This window comes from Strix aluco, chromosome 6 (genome assembly GCF_031877795.1).
Source record: "Strix aluco isolate bStrAlu1 chromosome 6, bStrAlu1.hap1, whole genome shotgun sequence".
NCBI classification, from domain to species: Eukaryota; Metazoa; Chordata; class Aves; order Strigiformes; family Strigidae; genus Strix; species Strix aluco.
In genome coordinates, this window is record NC_133936.1 from 41,651,249 (window position 1) to 41,670,575 (window position 19,327).

Below are 19,327 nucleotides of genomic sequence, written 5' to 3' on the forward strand. Positions count from 1 at the left end.
GTTGTGAGCCTAATCTTATTTTAGGAGCAAGGCAGGTCTGACCAAGCTCAGAACTGTGAGTCTGCACTGCTCCAGACTTTTAAAACAGGGATTCAGACCACTTTTCAGTCAATTTGGTTGTGTCACAAGGCCTAACTGGTCTCTGTTTCTGCCTGCACCTCTCCACTCCCAAAAAGGTTTTGTCTATAACGAGACAAAAGAAGAAAGAAAAGAAAGGGCTATGCCTATAATGTATTTATCCCAGCAATCACCATGCAGTACCTGAGCAGGTTGTAGTGGGCAAACAGATAACTCTGGTGACCTGAGCAAGCCAGCAGTCATTTTAAGTCTGATGATCTTTAGAAAGAGAAAAGAAGAAAAGCAGCAGCATTTGTGCAAGCCCCTTTTCCTCTCGGGGCCTCACTTTCCCCTCCCAACCTTTGTCTCTTGTTTCTTTATTTTACAGAGGCTGCAGGGCAGGGTTTCCCTCCCCCGTGTTTGCCCAGGGCTTAGCACAATGGCTGACCTGTCAAGCCCCAAGAATCCAGAGGAGACCCTGAGGACTGGCCCCTGCATACACTTCCTTGTCGTTAGACACATGTCTCAGTCCCCTCTCCGTCTGTTCCGTGACCGCTGGCTTGATCTGGGTGGTGGTGAATAGGTACTGGGCTCCTTGTGCCCACAGAAGCCCTGCTCCAGCACACAGACCCCTGCTGCAGCCCAGCGCCGCACCCCCTTGCTCTCACAAGCCCTGACAGTGCTTTCTCCGTTCCCTGTTATATAGCCCAACACAGCCCAAGCTCATCTTCTGAGAAAAGAGAAGTGCAGATGGTTTGCAGTGGCAGCATAGATGCTTCAAAAATGTTTTAAAACACACATGGTTTAGCACTCATTTAATCAAATGGGAGTTTCCATATTAGGTGAAGAGAGCTGGACCAAGTCAGAGTCAAATATTTTCCCTTCCATCTCTTTACACATGCTCTTCCATCAGGAAAAACAGTAGGGCCCATGCAGTACTACACTCTGCATTTACATGGTTGGCATGTGAAAGTGTGAGATACTTCTGTCCTCAGAGGACAGCCCAGAAAAAGCAGGCATCAAAGCAGCCTGGGTTCAGCCCATATACAAATCCAGAGACAGACTTGGAGTGCAAACTGTGCCGTGTCCTGGAATAACAGAAATAGTGTTCCCTTTGGCAGCTAAATAAGAACACCAAGACAGTTCAGGGGAAAACAGAAAAACCACACACACAAAGGTAACCCCACTGATGCCAGATTCCACTACTGGCTCAAGAGTGGTGTGAGGGACAGTTTGCATGCTCAGCACAAATCCTTCCAAGGGCATGCTTAAGTCTCAAAACCAGTTCAACAAAAGTAAGCAGGCTAACCTCAGCTGTACTCAAACCGAAGACATTTTTCTAAATGTAAGAAGAGATGGGTCAAGCAAACATGCAGAGTTAGAGGGCCCTGGAATATTAAAATGAGGCAATGCATAATTGTCAGGATTTTAAACAGCTCTTTATAACTTGAGCAGAAAAACATATTTCTAAGCTTCACTCTAAATAAGCGGATCAGGCTTTAATTTGAGCAATAAAAGTGATATTCAAACTAGAAGTCATGCTATGGTAAAAGAGTCTCCTTAGCCCTTGTTTTAGACTCCATTTCTGCTTTGTGGGAGTGAAGAGAAGGAACATCAGGAGGTACAGCCTTGACCTCTCCTCCCAGCTGTAAGCTGCCAGAAAGCACTCTGAGGACTCTGGAGTTAAGTCACTTTATGTGTTTTTCCCTCATCCCATTACAGCGTTGCTTGTTTTCCCCATAACACTCTTATTTTGTAGTTGCTATGACAATTTACAGCATTACTTATACTGCTCTACAGTATATACACAGATGCAGAGATGAAGAGACAGACTTCTATTCCAGGATTTCATAATCTCATGTCTTGAATAGGAGAATTAGGCTCAGTCCTGCTGGTTACCTGCACTAGTAGGCTAGTTAGATGCTCTAATCCAATCTAATTCAGATGCAAGATCATCTTTGGGCACAGATACAGCTCACAACCTACCCATTACAGAATGGGAGCAAGCCTACGAGATAAACCAGTAACAGTAAATAAAAGGCCAGCTCACTCTGTGTCATACTCACCCTTCAGCACGTGGAATCAATTTTGAGGGAGCTTACAACTTAATGCAAAGGGAGACTGAATAAATAGGCAAAAATTCAAATAGGGACTTAGGGGTCGCATGCTGTCTGATTAACAGGCAGGGAGAGTCAGTCCTGTCCTTTGCTTTTAAAATGTAACCTTGAAGACATGCATTACTCCTGACTAGCCTTGAACACGTTTGTCTCCAAAGTTGAAGGGCTCCTCAGGATTATAGCAGCTCTGCCAAGTCCCCCAGAAAAGTCTATAAACACCAGGCACATCTGATCTTCCAAACTAGTCCAGAAGGGCTCCCATTTGGACACTAGTAAAACCTGTAATAATTATTTTAATCCTGTTTTGGGGAGGGGAAACAAATGACTGTGTACGTGTCCTGTAGTTTTTAATCAGGGTGAACCAAAGAAACACTTGAATCACATTTCTGCTTGCATTGTCCAGTTATCAAGTATCTGCTGTTCCTCATCACATGTCTAACGACCTGAAGCACTAGGGCCAGGTCCCCCAAGGTGTCAGTCACCCTGACTGCCACAGGTACACAGGAGATATCAGCTTATCACAGCTGAAAATTTAGCAGTTCTGCATCAATCTTTTCCTTCAATATGTCGTTCTCCAGTGGGCCTGTCCCTTCTTTTGCCCTCATTTACACAGAGCATCACTGCTGCAAAAGCTACAAACATACCATAATATCCATAGTCTTAACATCTGACCCACAGCAACGTGCTTGCAATCATCTTAACACTTATCTGATAAACTAATGCTTTATGGAAGCAATTATGTTCCATCAGTGTTGCCTTATGTTAATATACTCTGAAGGGCTAGAGCACTCCGTCCCCCTCCTCCCTCAAAAAGTCATTCAAAATATAAAAAGAAACTGGGTATTAGCTGGCTCAGCAGGAGGAACCACTTGACATTCCTCAGTCAGAGGAGGCAGAAAGGGAGATTATTGTAAATTGGAGAGGACAATTGTGGAGTCAGTTCTTGTTGTGGTACGATCTGTTGTCTCCATGCAATAACCTGCATTCAGAATGCTCTAGCCTGAGGATACCCACTGTTCATAAATCAGCAGTATGGTGGTGGGGACAACCTACAGGGCTAGGCTTCCTCAAAGATTTATAACCTCCCCACTATCAAATGGTCTGTGAGTAGGCACAGCTAAGTGAGTACAATACTGTGTTGTTTCCTTCTGTGCTGGAAAACCCCATGAACCTCACACCAGTATACGTTCTTCCGTGTCCTGACTTCAGAGGAAGCGTACAAAACTCCCATTGATCAACCAGCAGAGCTGTTAGGTCAAAGCTAATGCTGGCCTTGTTTATACCAATCTTCTCTACTCTGCTGGTTTTATTTTGTTTATCTCCTGCACCTGGGTTAATTGCTGCAATTGAGTGATTCGGGTGGTGCAATGGGATGTAAATGAAGTAGGAAAAAAGGAAGGGGAAAGACCTGGGTGGGCTGCAGAGGCATTAGGAAAAGCAAGACCAGCTGCATCCTGCAGAAGCCCAGGTCAGCTGAAAAGTATAATATACACTTTAAAAAGTTAATGGTGCAAATTCAATAGCAGGGCTTGGATTGTTGGTGGTTTTGCTGACTGCTGCAGGGAGTTGTAGCAGCCCTATCGGCATCCTGGACGTGCAGCACACACCCCGTGCTCAGGGCACTTGGGGGCTGGAGTCTGCCCTGTCTATCTCACTGGTCCCTCTTGCAGCACAAGCCTGGGGTCGTTCTGTGCTCTGAGATTGGAAGTGATAAAATCAGCTGACAGAGCTCCAACGTAGGCAATTATTGTCAAGCACGAGTAATGTTAACAGCTGCCCAGCTTTCTTGTCAAAATTAATACACAAGCACTCCCCTCAGTGCTGCTCAGACCAGCAAGAGGTCTGTTCTGAAAGCTCACCTAATGGAAGCAGAGCCTTTTGCTGTCTTCATCGTTCTCTGAGAGTATCTAGGAACAGCAAGCATTAGCTTGGTTAAGCACATGGATGGGTCTAGAGTGCACTATTGAGGCCATTGGCCTTTATTTCTTGGTCTAAAAAAAAAAAAAAAACCCAAAAGGCCACTTTCCCTGTTACCTTAGCCCACGGTTTTCCCCTCCTCCTGCGAACCTGGCAATGTGAATCAAGTTTTTCTCCCAGCATAACTGACAAGCCAGTGCAGAAGAGATTTCTTAGCTCTGCTGGTAGAGAAGATTTTCAAAGACATAAGATTTTTTGACGCCTGTTACTCCCAAGAGAGAGTCTTCACCTGGCAAAGAGAGGTTGCAAAGTAGAACACAGAAGAGTCTTTCACTACCACAGATGTTAGCATCTTTCAGTGACAAACCTGCTGTTTGAGCTGTTCTCTGAATAAAAGTCTCATTGCCCAGAGGCCACTTCTTGCTCCTTTAGGATGATTCCCCACAATATTCTGCCACTGGTCTGCTTTTACCATGAAAAGCCACTGACAGCCAGCCCATGCTCACATCAGAGCTCCACCTATTCCTACCAACACTGCCAAGTAAACAGCATTATCACTTCTGGAAATGTAGCTGGCCTTAGGTGACATCTTCCATGTCACATAATCTTCTAGTTACTGGACTGAACATTTAACAATTGCTTGGAGTGCAACAGTTGGTGCCACAGAAATAAATTACTTTCCTCACTTCACATTCAAAGTAGTGCCCACAGGTACGCTCTAGCATTAGCACCAACACAGCCTTTACCCTACAATTAGCTCTGAGCAACCACTTCAGAAAGGCAGAAAAGCAGCACACACTTTAGAATCATCAATTGGTTCTTATCCCAAACACGGGAAGACCTAAAAGAGACCTTCCCCCATCATAAGGGTTTGGGGGTGGGGAGGGGACAGGGGGTGGGGACGGGACACACCTTTTCTATTAAATCATCATCTCAGCATAACTGAATGAAACTCATGACCCTATCAGGGTTGCAGCTTCGAGCTTATGTTAAGGATGAAGTCGAAAAGTTTTTAACTTTTAAACTTTCATTAATAAAATAACATTTTAAGATTCCTATTTTTAAAATGATCAAAAAGAGAAACTTTTGCGAATGGCTTTTTAAAATCCATTAGTTGAAATCTTCTTATAAATATAATGGCTCACATTTCCGAGCTTGCTTTTTTGAGAAATCTGCATGCATAGAGCCCTGGCATCATTGTGTGCTAACTCTTACTTTCATGTCGGGTTAACATAGTCTCCTCTTGTCAATTAGCACTTACAATAAGGTGTGGACAGATGCCCAGAAAGACCTTGACATCCAGCTGCGGAGAGAAAGAGAAGAGTTCCTCCAGCCAGAGAAGGACCGTGTGAAAGTATTCAAGATGTTGGTCACCTCCTACATCAAATACATGCAAATCTTCCGTAACTTGGAGATGGCCTATGACCAACTCATTCACCGGCAGAAACGGACAGTGATTCGGCAAGTGCTAGATGGCGTGATGGGTCGGATCCTGGAAGTAAAAAAAGAGATGGTGGGGCTGGACAACTCGGAGTTTCATTACATTGATAATATCCTGGAAGATCTAAAGCTTCTCCCGGTAGGTCTACCTCTATTATGAGAAAATTCATAGGAACTTTGCCTATCCCGCGTTTTAAGGACAGTCATTTACTTGTGGTCTGTGAAGTGCCACCAAGTGATTTAGCTTCCTGCATGTTCACTAGTGTACTGGGTGATCAGTAATTATTAAAGATCAGAGTATATTTGACCTATGATGAGCGTTAGATTTTAGTGAGCAAGATTTTAAATGCTGATCTGCTCAATCATTGTGTTGCGTTTCTGCTTCTCCCTAACAGCACAAGCTCTGTGCATCTTTCTCTTGCACGTGTCCTAACATTAAGTTGTATTAACTTAGATAGCTTCACTATTAATGTCAGCAGCTTGGCTTTGCCTGATTTTAACATGGGATAGGCAACTGATAACTAAAGTACAGTCCCACTTGAGTCTGCCCTTTGCATCACTGTGAGTCAGCCTGGCCCCAGGCCTCTTCCAGGTAATGCTAAAAGTTGCATAGTCTGGTCTACTAGTTCGTAGTACAACTACTAAAACAAGAAATCTGAGACAAGTCGTGTATTGTAAAGGAGGCAGGAGCTGGGAGCATGTTCAACGTCCAGGGTTCAGGACTGCCTGATGTAAAAGCAGCCCCCTGACAGACAGCCCACTGAACCAGATGAATATGACAATAAGGCAAAGTCTTGAAGCTGTGCTCTAAAAGCAGTATGAAAAGTCAGCTGCAAAAAGATGGTTACTTGTCTCGCAGACAGCTCCACCTATTGTCAAACTCAGGTACCGCTGCTTTTCTAAAGAAAAAGAGTTGAAGCTTAAATTACTGCTTTTTTCAGGATCCCAGTGATAACATGAGATAAATTGCCAAATATCATTATAGCATTATTTTGAGATTTGCAAACATGTTTCTGTTCGCAACTGCGTGTGTATTTCACTCTGCAAATTTAGGATAGTAATTACCATTCATTTTCATCAGCTCTTTACCTTCTACGTTAATCGCAGCAGAGAACTACTTTAAACTATGAGAAGGCGTACTTGAGAGTATGAACACATCTTTGGGAAAGTTCATCCTTCAAATCATGTTTTGAAATCGTTAAGGACTGCTGTTTTCATTACTTATCAGTAAATTCACCTGCAGGAAAAAGTTGGCAAGTCTGGAAAGTCATGCTTGACATTTATTAAAAAACAAGCATAAATTCAAATTCCTGCACCACACCTTAATTTTAAGAAGGCATGACATACCTTCCTACTGCCAAAAAGAAGTCACTGAAGAGATTTCAGGCTTTTTCAAAGAAAACATTATTTTCTATAGTATATAGGAATACATATTTATGGGGTTTTTTTATAAAATAATCACATATTCTTGGTTACAAAACAAAACTGCTGGCCAATACTTGACAAATAACTTCTGTTTCTTAAAGAATCTGCCCAGAAAGAATATCTCCAGTCCTTCCTTTCACTGTATTATCATGGGCTAAAATCCAGCACGATTGTAGGCAGAGAACACAGCGGAGTAGCCTCATTTCATATCTTATGCAATGATATTGCGTACTTTTTACTGTGTCGCTGTAAGGCCTCACTTCATCTTTCTGTAGTTCTGTGCCTCATGTTTTTGTACGGTTGCCTTCCAACACTCAATCACTCCATTTCCTGGGGTAATTGTAAAGGTATTTGGATACACAAATCCCATGTGGAGCTGGGATTGGCTAAAAAGCTACAAATTTGACTTGAGGATAAACATCACAAGCCTAACTTTGCAATGCTAGGCCCCAAAAAGAGATTATGAAGAGAAACAGGCTCCCTATTCCCCACCCCTTCCAGCCCCAGTATTATGGCTTTGATCTCATCTTTACAATCAGTAAAAGTCACAGTCCAGAATCACTTGTAATTAAAGCCCAGGTTAGACATCAGAGATACTCATCACCCCTACACTGACTGACTCACACTGCTACCCGACAGCCTAAGAACCTCTCATCCTACGCAAGGGTGTCCAAACTAACCGTGTGATTTCTTATACCTAAAGACAGCCAGATTTGTAATCCATCCTGGAGTGATTTACACTCATAAACTACAAAGTATAATCATTTCCATCAACAGTCAAGGATGTTGGAAGGTGCAAACAGGGAGCTTAAGATAAATATTCAGAAACTTTAGTAGACCAGACCTCTGCATTGATAAAATCAACAGGGATAAACACAGTCCTACTTGGAAGCTTTCTTATGCTGCCATAATAGGGATGTCCCAGTCTGCACAGTGTGCAACTGAGGCAATTAGTAATGAAATCTTTTAAGTTAGCAGTTCACAGGGGCTGTTTTCATTGGCCACAGCCTTCCCTGCAAATTCTTGCTTTAGAAATTGGAAGGCCTTAGAGCTCACAGGCAGCACATTTACATGTGCCCGTGTCAAGGCAGGAGCGGTGCTTGTTCTTTACAGCCAGCACTTTTCTCCTCCATATCTGTCCACACCAAAGCTGGCATTCAGGCTGCAAAGGTTCAAGTCAAAGGTCTCCCTAAGCAGGTCAAAGCCCACCAGTTTCCATAGCAGATGAAACAGAGAGCACTGATAGTGCAGCATTAAGTCTTGGACCTGTCTTAGGCTACTTGGGCAAAAGGACCCAAGTGTCCACATATACCTGGGGATAAATTATTGTTTAACTTGACTGTGCAATTCCTCCTGAGCAGCATGACAGGGTAACTGCTGTCTCCCCATCCCACCTTCTATCCTTCTGGGTAAATCATTTGCTTGAGGAGATACTCTAAATATTCCTGAAACAGTATATAGGGAACATGGGACCAGTATGAACTGGACATATGAAGAGACATTCCCCCCCCACCACCACAAAAGAAGTATACTTGCCAGTAATTATTCTTGAAGAATTGTCTCCAGTCTTCAATCCGATGCAGAGAACAGGTTATGCCACTCTGCAGCATCTTAACTTTTAGGGAGCTTTTTTGTCTGCCTGTGTCTTTTCATTTCTCAACAAGAGTGAAATTCTATAGGAGAAGAATTGGTAGAAATGTGAATCAGTTACATCTTTTTAACTGATGGAAACAAGTAAATACAGCTGCTTCTAATCACACCTGATATTGAGAGGTGACTGAGATATTAGTGGCACAGACAGTGACAGTTTGTCTACAAGTAGAAATACCTGTAGACAAACAGAATTGTGCTTTGGTTCCTTGTAATGGTTAAAAACGGATCTTTTTTTCGTGTTGATTAAAAAAAGAAGTAGGATAATCATACAACCAGAGGTATTCAATTCAGTGGAAATCATATTTAAATTTCCAGCAACCCTGCCAAATATTTTAGCAGTTTGATAATATAATTGAGCCATTATAAAAGGAAAGATTTCTGGGCTGCCGTGGTTCAGAAACCGGGTTGATTTATTTGTTTTTGTTGAATTAGGCCTTAAGTAATTGCAAAGTAACAGCTCAGCGGCTGTTACAGAGGTCAAATTTTCCAACACTCCAAAATATGCAGCAATCTCGGTCCAATTTAATTGCTTGGTAAAGGTGTTCAATTAAAAAGTAATGTGATTTTAATGCAGTTCTAAAAAGCATATCATGACTATTTCTTCATCTAGGAAGACATAGAAGTACCTATCCCAAGGTATTTCATTAAAGAAAAGCTGGAAGTCCTGCAGCAGAGGGAAAAAATCCTTGATCAGATATTGCTTGATGCTGGATTGCAAACACAGGTAAATGTACCACATACCTACATAATAACATGCTTAACTTGTGTTAGTTTATAGCCACATGTGCCTGAACGCATGAACCGCTGAAGTGAAAAGTACTTTTAGAGCAGTTAGGAAGTAAAAGTCTGTTTACAGATAAGGCACAAATAGAAAGTAACATTAGATTTTCCTGTCTAACAATATCCAGTCACATCTTGAGTCTGGTTAAGACTGAAATAAATCAACTCTGCTTTATGCGTGAGAGTGTCAGAGAAAGGGCAGCACTTTGGCCAAGATAGTAGATGCTTTATTTGTCTAGCTAACTCTCATCACCTAATTAGTCCTACTGAAATCAAGTTGGGCTTAAGAGTTACTGAACCAGGATTCCTAACTGGAACGGGCAAAACTCAGAGTTCAGGTCAGCACAACTGTTAGTATTCAGTTGTTTATAACCTCTGAACAATGACTGCAGTCTCTTCTGTACAGCTATAGAGCTGCAGCTGCTAGGAGGAGTAGAAAATTGTGTTTTGGCAGAGCAAAAGTCATTACAGAGAAGTACATGAGCAGTCCAGTGAAGACTGTTCTGGATTTGATATACTTTTGACCTTTTGGAAATGGCACATTGCCTCCAAGCAGTCATTGCTAACCCCTTGAAATAAACAACTGTGCCTACATGTCTGGACAACTTCGATTCATAGATGTTATAGCCACAAGAGACAGTCCTGACCAGACCACTCAGTCAAACTGCTGCACTGCCCCAACCGTTGAATCCTCCACCAGTAATTGTGCCGGCGGGGGAAGTCTGCGTATTGATGCCACAAAGCAATGGAGGAAAGGTTCCCAGGGAAGGAAACAGCACCAGTCAGACAGAGGCAGTCTGCAGAGACAGAGCACAGGCTCTCTGCTAGATTACTTTAATGGGCAGCTGCAGTCCTCTTGGCCTCCACAGTAAATCTCCGGGTAAATTCTCTGCTCTTCTAGTCTGATGTTGGTCTGTAGAGATCCTCTGTTTCAGCACGTTACATCTTGAAGGCTTTTTGTTTCCCACGGTTCTGCTCTCACCCCTTTTCAGCATGGTATCCATTAAGATGAGACTATGTGGCATACAGCCAGCTCACCTGGAAGCACCAGGCTCTTTGCACTTCAGGCTCTGGCAGGATCCAGGTCTCCCTTGCCAGGATGCCACGAGAGGCACAGGATTCAATAATCATGAATGAAATAATCTCACACAGTATGAGGCCAGTGCCCTGTGCTGCACTTCCAGTTCAGTCACCGCTGGGATTGCTAGAGGGTCGTCAGCACTTCTGCATGCATCCTAGCAAGCTGTGTACACTCAGGAAATCCAAACTGCTGTGTAACAGACCACTGTATTCTTCAGTGTCCACGGCAGTGCTGTTAGAAGCAGTCTAACATAAATTGAAAACAGTGGTGTTCATCAGAGGGAGCCTGCTCTGCAGATCATTTGTCCTTCTATGCAATTCTGTTACAGAAAGCCTTGCTGAAACTGTAGTATAGTGAGCTCCACACAATATATATAGAAACATCAAATGTGAACTGTCTCCAATAGGGGGATTAACGTCAAGAAAGAACAATAATTCAGCTTTTCCATGGGGAGCATGAGGGGTTAAACAAGAGTTCTCGGAGCGAGAAGGGGGAGTCCCTCTCTCCAGCTGCATTGTTCTCACATGTTTTTCCCCAGGCCTCTTCTACTTGGGCTGGGCTGCCCAGGCCTGGGCTGGCTTAGAACAGCCTGTCCTTCCGTTCAGCAAGAGAGCTGGGGTCCTAGCAGCACATTCTGAAACCCATCCCTTCAGAAAAGTAAAAGGAAGACATTCCATAGCCTAAGAAATTCTCCTTTTAATAGGACAAACCCCTGTTGTTCTTTTTGTCTTTTTTCTCAAATGGGTATAGTTCAGCACCATGCTGTTCTTGTTTGCCACGAAAGCCATCAGGCTTTCCTTGGCACACATCAACACATCAGGTTCACTTTCTCCTGAAGGCCCTCAGACAAACACATGTCTCAAGATATCAAACTTCCAAGATACTGCAAGATAGCACTGAGACAGGAGTCTCTGCTGTTTGTGACAGGGATTTTTTGTTTTAGAAAGTGTCCACAAGAAGTTCATTGGTTGGTTCATTTGCTGAGGTAGGCAGTCAACAAAACACATAACTAATACTTTGCTTTGTCCATTCCTTTTTGGCTGTACTGTTGAAGAAACCTCTCAAGGTCATGACATTTGAAGAAGCCATTAAAGTGATCCAGGTTGCAGAACGGGCTCGCCAAGGCCGTTGTCGAGCAGCATTCATGAAGCAAATTTACCTTGAAGAGAGGAAAGACAGACAAACTAAACTTCAGGTCCAGATGGGTCCAGGTCCAGATGATGCCGCCACTTGCATTCAAAAGGTGAAATCTCCGATTTAACGATAGTTCTGGTGAAACCAAATAACAGTGTTTTGTTCAGAACAGCTGTAGACAGACACACAGCTCATACGATGGGAAGCATTCTGAAATGATAGCTTTCAGGGTGTCTAGCAAGGTGAAATGCATCATTTAAGCCACTTAACAAAATGAGACAGGACCCTAGTTGTAAGATCTATGGAAACAGTCCTGTACTGGCACCGCAGGATGACTTTATAACCTACATGTTGTTTTTCCATTCTGATTTTTATGACCTCAGTTGCTCTTTCTGGCATCCCCTTGGAATCCAGTGCATCTCAGAGAATTCATACCTTTTCCTGTGATCTCTGGGGAAAGAGTTCATTCCGTATCTTGAAAAGATGACAAAAGGAGATCGCTGCTAAATTCCAGAAAAAATCCTTAGACATTAATAATTCAGACAATTTAGCATGATGAGAACAGAAGCTCAGTCTAAACCTTAAGTCTAAACACTTTTTGAAACCCTGATATTGTTGTGTTTAGAAGCTAGATATACCACAGTGTGAGGGGATAACAAACCTTGGCATTTGTTTTAAAAAAATAGCAGATGGCAACCTGTTAAAGAGTAATAGTTTCAATTGTATATTGTGCCTTTCCTTCCTCTATTTGTTTTTTCCTGTGTCTGCCACAGTAAAGGAAGCTGTAACAAGGCCCATTTATCTCATTAGAGTTTTGTTTACAATTCAGGTTTGGCGTGGATATATCCAACGCAAGAAAACAGAGAAAATGAGAGAAGAGGAAATGATATTTCTGGGGATGGTAAGTAGTGCTGCCTAGAGAATATTAAATGCCACAGTCTGTTTGTTCTTCAGACTTTTGTAATTTAGTAGAAGATGAGAAATTAATTTCTAAGATTCTTCCTATTTTAAAAGGAGTCTCTAAGGAATACAGAACTAAACTGAAATGATAGATGGCACAGAAGTAGCACAATTTGTCTTATGCTGCATGCTTTTGTCCTATATATATAGTCCAATGTATATGGCAGATGTGGAAACAGGCGGTGTAGAATTTGCCCCAGGTTCTGGGGCATTTGACCCAGGCATGACAGAGCAAGGAAAAGTTATGAATCAATTTTTAATTCATAATTCCAGGACACTTGAGGTGTCTTATTCCTGGAATAGAATTAAAGCAGCAAAGTCTTCTCCCACCCCTTAGCAAGCCACTGCTTATATATGTCAAAGAGTAGGGAAAAGGGACATTAGAAGTCCCACGTTAATACGTCAGTATTTCCATAAGTCCATGTAGAAATAATCAAAATATTACTCAAATTGTACTGCAAAAGTACAGGGCAGGGAACAGCTGTCCATGGTCAGTTAGATTGCATGGGGTGAAAGAAAAAAAGGAAAGCACCCTTTCCAGAAGGAACCTCTTTCTCCCACAATTAGAGAAGGTACATCTCTTCCTCCCACCAACATCTTCCTTCCTAGCAAGTACCTGAGGAAAAGGATAAACTCTTTACAGTGGACATTTTCTTTGGCCACCACCAATTCTTTGGGTGCCTTCATTAGGCACTAACGAGCATCAAGCCTCACAGCTTCAACTCCAGCTAAGGCAGCGCAGCCCTTGCACCAAGTTCTAGTAAAGCTGCTTTACAGCACCACATTACAGAAACATTCATCACTGCTTCGCGTTCGGTAGATTTATTTACACCTTCATGTTCTACAGTTCTCAAATGATTAATTTATAAACTAATAATTTTGAATTAGAACATGTTTTCTGCTTCTCCCAGATAATTTGGATTATTTTCTTGCCCAGCAATGGAATTACCCTTAGCTACGTTATAGGTTTGTGAAAACTAATTGTCCCTATACCATACATTTGTCGAACATATATCATGAGTTAAGAATGACCTTAAAATCTTATCTTTAGGAAGTAACATGTACATTTACCTAAGCTTTGCCATGTTAAATACAGATAACACTTTATGGATTATTGCCCGTAATATGTGCTGGTCATTAATAGTAAATGTGACCAGCATACTTAAACAGAGCTTTGGGTGCCAATTCTGCCTCTGTTTAAGACAGAGAAAATTCCCAGAGATTTTAACTAGGGCTGACCTAAAATGGTGAATATTTAGGATGTACTGAAAATGAATTAGAAATTACACCTTTTCCAAAACAAGGGATCATTTCCTCTCAAATCCCCTGATGGTTTCTGTCAAGTCTTAAAACTAAAAACAAAATCTAAGTCTGGTATCAGTTATTGGAGGGTTCACAGCCAAGCACTATTTTCAGGGTGGCCAATGGTAGGAGTAACTGATAACTAGGATGTAAACAGCCTAGTTTATGGGGAGAAAATCTATATGATCATAGGGATTAAGGGAATTAAAACCAAACACATACAGTATATTCATTTCCTGACCTCCGTTTAGAAGCAAGAGAATTGATGTTTGCAACTCTGCACTCAGCCTTCTTACTCTTTATGAAGTACATAATCAAAGGATATAGGGAAAAAATTGTAAATAAAAAAAAAAATCCGTTCTTCTTTCTAGTGTTTTTATATTCTCCATTTGTGTTTCCCTTTTACTTTTCATGCTGCATTCCCTTCCATGGTTTCCAAAGGAAGTGAGTGGCAAGCAGACATTGGTTCACACTGATAGATATGCAGCGAGCTCCAAAGGTCAAGTCCCTTTGATGTATGATCACGTCAGCCCTCTAAAAAATGACCACAGATCTTCATGTGTAAATATGTTGAATTTGCTTTTCTAATGCTGCACGACTTAGATAAATTAGAAGAGTTAGCCATCCATTACTCCAAGTCCATCCCAAAGGAGGCTTGACTTTTACTGCAATAAATATAATTTCTCTTATAATTCTAGCTGGTTTAAAAATGTCTATGTTACTTTCATATAAAGACTGCTTTGCAAAAAGAGCTAGTCCATTTGAAGTTCTGAATAACGATTTTTGGAAAAATTCAATTATGTTGGCCTAAAAAGTATAGAAAAACATGCAGAGACCAAGAATTGTCCAGTCTTTTACTTAATTCAGTATTATTTTCTTTACTGTCTACTTGCTTTAGAAAAATTTATGTATCTTTTCTGGAATTCGATTCTGTTTCATCTTTTGGTTGATGACAGAGTAGAAGTCTATGTTCCAGAGACTTTTCTTGGCTCAAAAGTAAAGCCTCATTATTATTATTATTTATTAAAGCTTAATTGCAGAAACAGCATGATTCCCCCAGCACATGTTTTTCTAAATCTCCGATAAATCACAATTTGCAATACCGGTTTAATTTGTAAAGAGAAGCAAGCCTCACTAAGAGCACATATATCTTGATAACTGTATCCTGACCTGTTTCCTGATCTTTCTCACGTTGCTCCCACAATGCTGTTTACTACCAACTCCAGCATGACCACCATAACCAATGTTCCAGGCATAGGTCTGTGTTTAAGCCACACCGACCATGCTGATGTTGCAAGAAACCACATTAAATTGTCTTGAAAACATGCACGTACCGTCCAAACAAACCTTGCTCTGACTATTTTACAGCTCAGTTACTCCATTTTTGCAGTTTTTTAAACTGGTGCGTACTTCCACTCGTCTATTTCTGGCATTTATAAATTCTGTGTCATTAAACACCCCAGTTAGAGGTTGCTGTGGTTGTTTCATTTTGCTGCAGCTCAAGCTAGCTATCAGCCTGGTGTAACTGGATGTGTGAACTGGTTTTTGGCAACCACTTTGTCTCAGAGCGGTACAAAACAGCCCAAGCCTAATAATGGATCTACACTCAGCGCTCTCCCTAACAGACTCTCCTGACAGGGCAGACCCTGCAGGAAGTTACACTTATAATCTCAGAACACAGGCTACTGGAAAGAGGAAAAGCTGTTTTTAACGTGAAATGTTAGGATAAACGGTTTGCAATCGGACTGATTTATGGAAGGGTAGGAGAAGCCTAGGAACAAGGAATACAAAAAGACAAGACAAAATCTGTCCCGGTTTAGGGGCTCAGCCTGCTGTTGCACCTTTGAGGCAGGAGTACTCCAAAGGCCTGACATCCCCTTGCTCATGTTTTCACTTAACAAGCACAAGTAATCAATCCCATTGGAGCCAAGCGCTCCACATGCTTAAACAATTTATAGGACTGAACCCTGCATGCTTTGTACATGCACACATGTAAACGCCTTCTTGTCTCACAGATACATCTATTGATTTACAGCTATACAGCTCTCACGCTGCTCTGTTCCGTAATTTCAGCCCTTACCAAAGAGTTAGTAGCACAATACATGCTGATCTATGATTTTCTCACATAGTATTTTCACCATTCTTCCTTCCTCTATATCCTTTTCACATGAAAAAATCTATATGGTCTTAAATAAAAAACTGTTCTCTCCTCCTTACCTCTTTTAGGCATACCCTAATTTAGGCATGTTGGATAATGCTTTTATTTATATCTGAGAAAACAGTCTGCCAAACATTCCTTGTTCTTTGAATTCCTGATAACTATAATTCATTTCATCCAGTCAGAAAAAAAATTAGCATTTCCCATAATAGCCTTCTGCGTAAACATTATAGGCTATGGCTAAATAAATGTTATATGGGATTTAAGAAACTACAAACTCCATAAGTAAGCGAAATTTAAAATATTTCTTCAGCTCTTGAAAGTGGGCAGCTACAGCAGTGGTACACACCAGGCCTGCTTTTTTATCAAGCATAAGATTAAAATAACTTCTGTTTTACTTGCAACCTAGATGACGTTTTGATGTCAGCACAAAGTTATATGTTATTTCACCAGGCATGCATACACATTTAAATAGTGATAACTAATCTGTCCTGTTTTCAAGAGAAATTTTAAACCTGCTTAGTTTTGAAAGAGAAAGACTCTGGGAAGCAAGAAGCCCGCTAAATAATTTGGCTTTCGTTGGCTGGAGTCACACTAACAATGAAATCACTGCCTTTCAGAGTCCAAAACATACTTGCCATTTTTAATAGAAGTTTAACAGCATGGCCGGTTATAATATCAGAAATAAATATAACCAAAATTATGTAAACTTATATGGTCATGAATATAGATGTTTTCTCTAGTACAAATTTTCTTTATCTTATTAAAAAGTGTTACATGACAATATTTTTATAAATATAATATAAATCTATAAAACAGCCATTTTCAATATTTTTCTAACAAGGCCTCTTACTACAAATGCTTTGTTTGAATGCGTATGACAATTACTTTAATTGGCAAAGCCATTGGAGTGAATCATATAGTAGGGAAGCTTTAATGAATGCCATATATTTTGCTTAGTTGTTCCTTTTTTGTGCCTAATTTAGGAATTCAGCCATATAATTGATGTGGCTATCACCATTCGTGTACCACGGAACCTATATGAATACAAGCTTCATCAGCCAAGAGACCTCTTTAAAATACATTCTTCCTGCAGCCAGACAAAATACACTGAGGAAATGAGAAAACAAGAACATAGCTAACTCCTATATCAAACTTTTAAAGATAATTTGGATCACAGTTTACAATTCAGTAGAATAACAGTCATAAGTAAAGAACAAGACTACAGTTGCTTAGGTGGTGAATTCTTTTAGTCTACTTAGTAAGGAGTTACTTGCCCGTGTAGCCCAAATATGAGAAAAAAAATAAATCTCACCTTCACTACTGGTGAAAATAAGTGACCATTAGAACTACTTACTTTAAAAAATACTTACTTTGCTTAGGAAAGAAAGTCCTCCAGAGAAGCAAACTATACTAGTACTGAAAATAAGCAGTCTACAGTAAAACGCTACACAACTAGCACATCTTTTGAAAGATTACAATTATGGGCAATGCTGTCTGTAGCAGAACATTCACTGGAAGAAGTCCCATAAAACCATGCAGCATGTGTTTCAGCTGTGCTGTTTCAGGCCTAAGAAAAGAAGCTGTCCTAAATTAAGTACCTGGTAATAAAAACTGCAGTAAATCTACCTTTCAGGCATAATATGAATGTTAGCCTTAAAACGTGAAATAAAATGAAATGTATTTATTTCATTGAAATGAAGACTATCTTTCCTTGTAAGTGTAGTCGTAATGGAACAATTGAAGAGCAGTTAGTTCCACAGCATGGGGCCTCCTATATGTAGAGCTGTAGCCTTAAGCATGTTCAGCCAGCCTGCACACCTCTAAGTGTTTTATAATGAACAATAAAGCAGTCTGCGTTGGAAAGAGCTGTTGAGCTGACTAAGCAGAAAGGCAGGCTCTTCAAGCTAGGAAAGAGTCATCTGTGCAATTGAGTTCCTAAGTCAAAAAGGGAAAACGCACAGACTTTCATCACATTGGCTTACCTGGGAGGTGTAGGAAGCGTCTTCCTTCCTTCTACCGGTGGGTCTTCCACTTTTATAAAACCTAAATTCTCTTTGGGGAGGATAGAGGGAGGAGGAGTAAAGAACGGAAGAATCTAACAGCACTCTCATCAGCATACTTGTGACTGATGAGTTGGAATAAAACTCTCTTTTAGACAAATGTCCATTTTGCCTTATTAATTTAAACAAGGATTTTAAAGACAAAGCCCATCAAACATTAGATAAGCATTTTAAGTTAATGGACCATGTAGTCCTATTTTCCCACAAACTCAGGAATCTTCATATTATGTCCTGTTTTTACAGCAACATCAATTATTAATATGTATACATTTGCTGACAGAGGACCACACTAAAAATGTGAGTTTCGTTATCCAGTTCTGGGTCATTAACTGTGAAAAGCTTGTAAATATAATGGTTTATTCACATGGGAAGCCTTCATTAAGATGCATTATTCTACAACTGATGTGGCAGCATTGCATTATCAAGTTCACTGTCTCCATCTAATATTTGTAATTTGTTTCTAAATGAGTTGCTGTTTGTAGGGCAAGTTAACAAATTTGAATTTCACATGGGCAAAGAAATTTCTTAAAGATGGGAAAATGCTTCTTCCCCCAAGGAAAAGCTATTTATTAGTGTCCTACTGTAGAATGCCCCCCTTTGATTCAGAAGCAGAAACATTAGAGGTGCTGAGAGAAGCGATGTTAGAAATAAATTGGCTTTTGTCTTCCTTAACGTGCACATTAAGTATAGAGGGCCATAACAGCAGCACTCGTCATATTGTGTCTGTATAACTCTTTAGAGCTCCAGAACAAGCATGTAGCCACATGGATCTGCAGTACTGCAAGGCACACAGGTCAGAGCCTGGCCAGCTGGGAGACGTTCCAGCGGGAGCTGTTTGAAACCATCCTCTCACACTGTCCATCTGTCTTGGCACTCCTTCTGCCATTTCACTACTGGTTCTCTCTTGCCTCCTCAGATGGCCAAAGCTTTTTCAGACATACTTTCTTCTGAAGTCTGCTCCTTGGCTAGAGAACACAAACTCTACCAGGGCTGTCATAGAGACTCTGTCTCCATCTGAAGACACAAGAGTGCTTGAAGATGAAAATAAGTTCCCCAGGTTTTGCAGTTGTCTCCTCATCACTGAGGCAGGGTTAGGAATGCGTTAAACTCTGAAGCTGGTGAGGTTTAGGGTGACACATACGTTTGTGATTAGGACTAGAACACTATGGACAAAAGAAAGCAAGCTTAACATAGTGCCTTTCTTCAACTGCAAAGCAAGAAGGTGGAAGCAGTGTTCTCC

General features: G+C 41.0%; 1 protein-coding gene across 3 annotated transcripts in view; it reads left to right on the forward strand.

The window, feature by feature from the left end:
* Positions 1–19,327, forward strand: part of DRC11 (dynein regulatory complex subunit 11) — a 111,755-nt gene that overhangs the window by 5,499 nt on the left and 86,929 nt on the right. For all 3 annotated transcript variants that reach the window (XM_074829803.1, XM_074829805.1, XM_074829804.1), the window contains exons 2-5: positions 5,346–5,670; positions 9,220–9,333; positions 11,525–11,713; positions 12,434–12,505. In XM_074829803.1, coding sequence (XP_074685904.1) covers positions 5,346–5,670; positions 9,220–9,333; positions 11,525–11,713; positions 12,434–12,505 — 700 coding nt within the window. The remainder of the gene's footprint in view (positions 1–5,345; positions 5,671–9,219; positions 9,334–11,524; positions 11,714–12,433; positions 12,506–19,327) is intronic.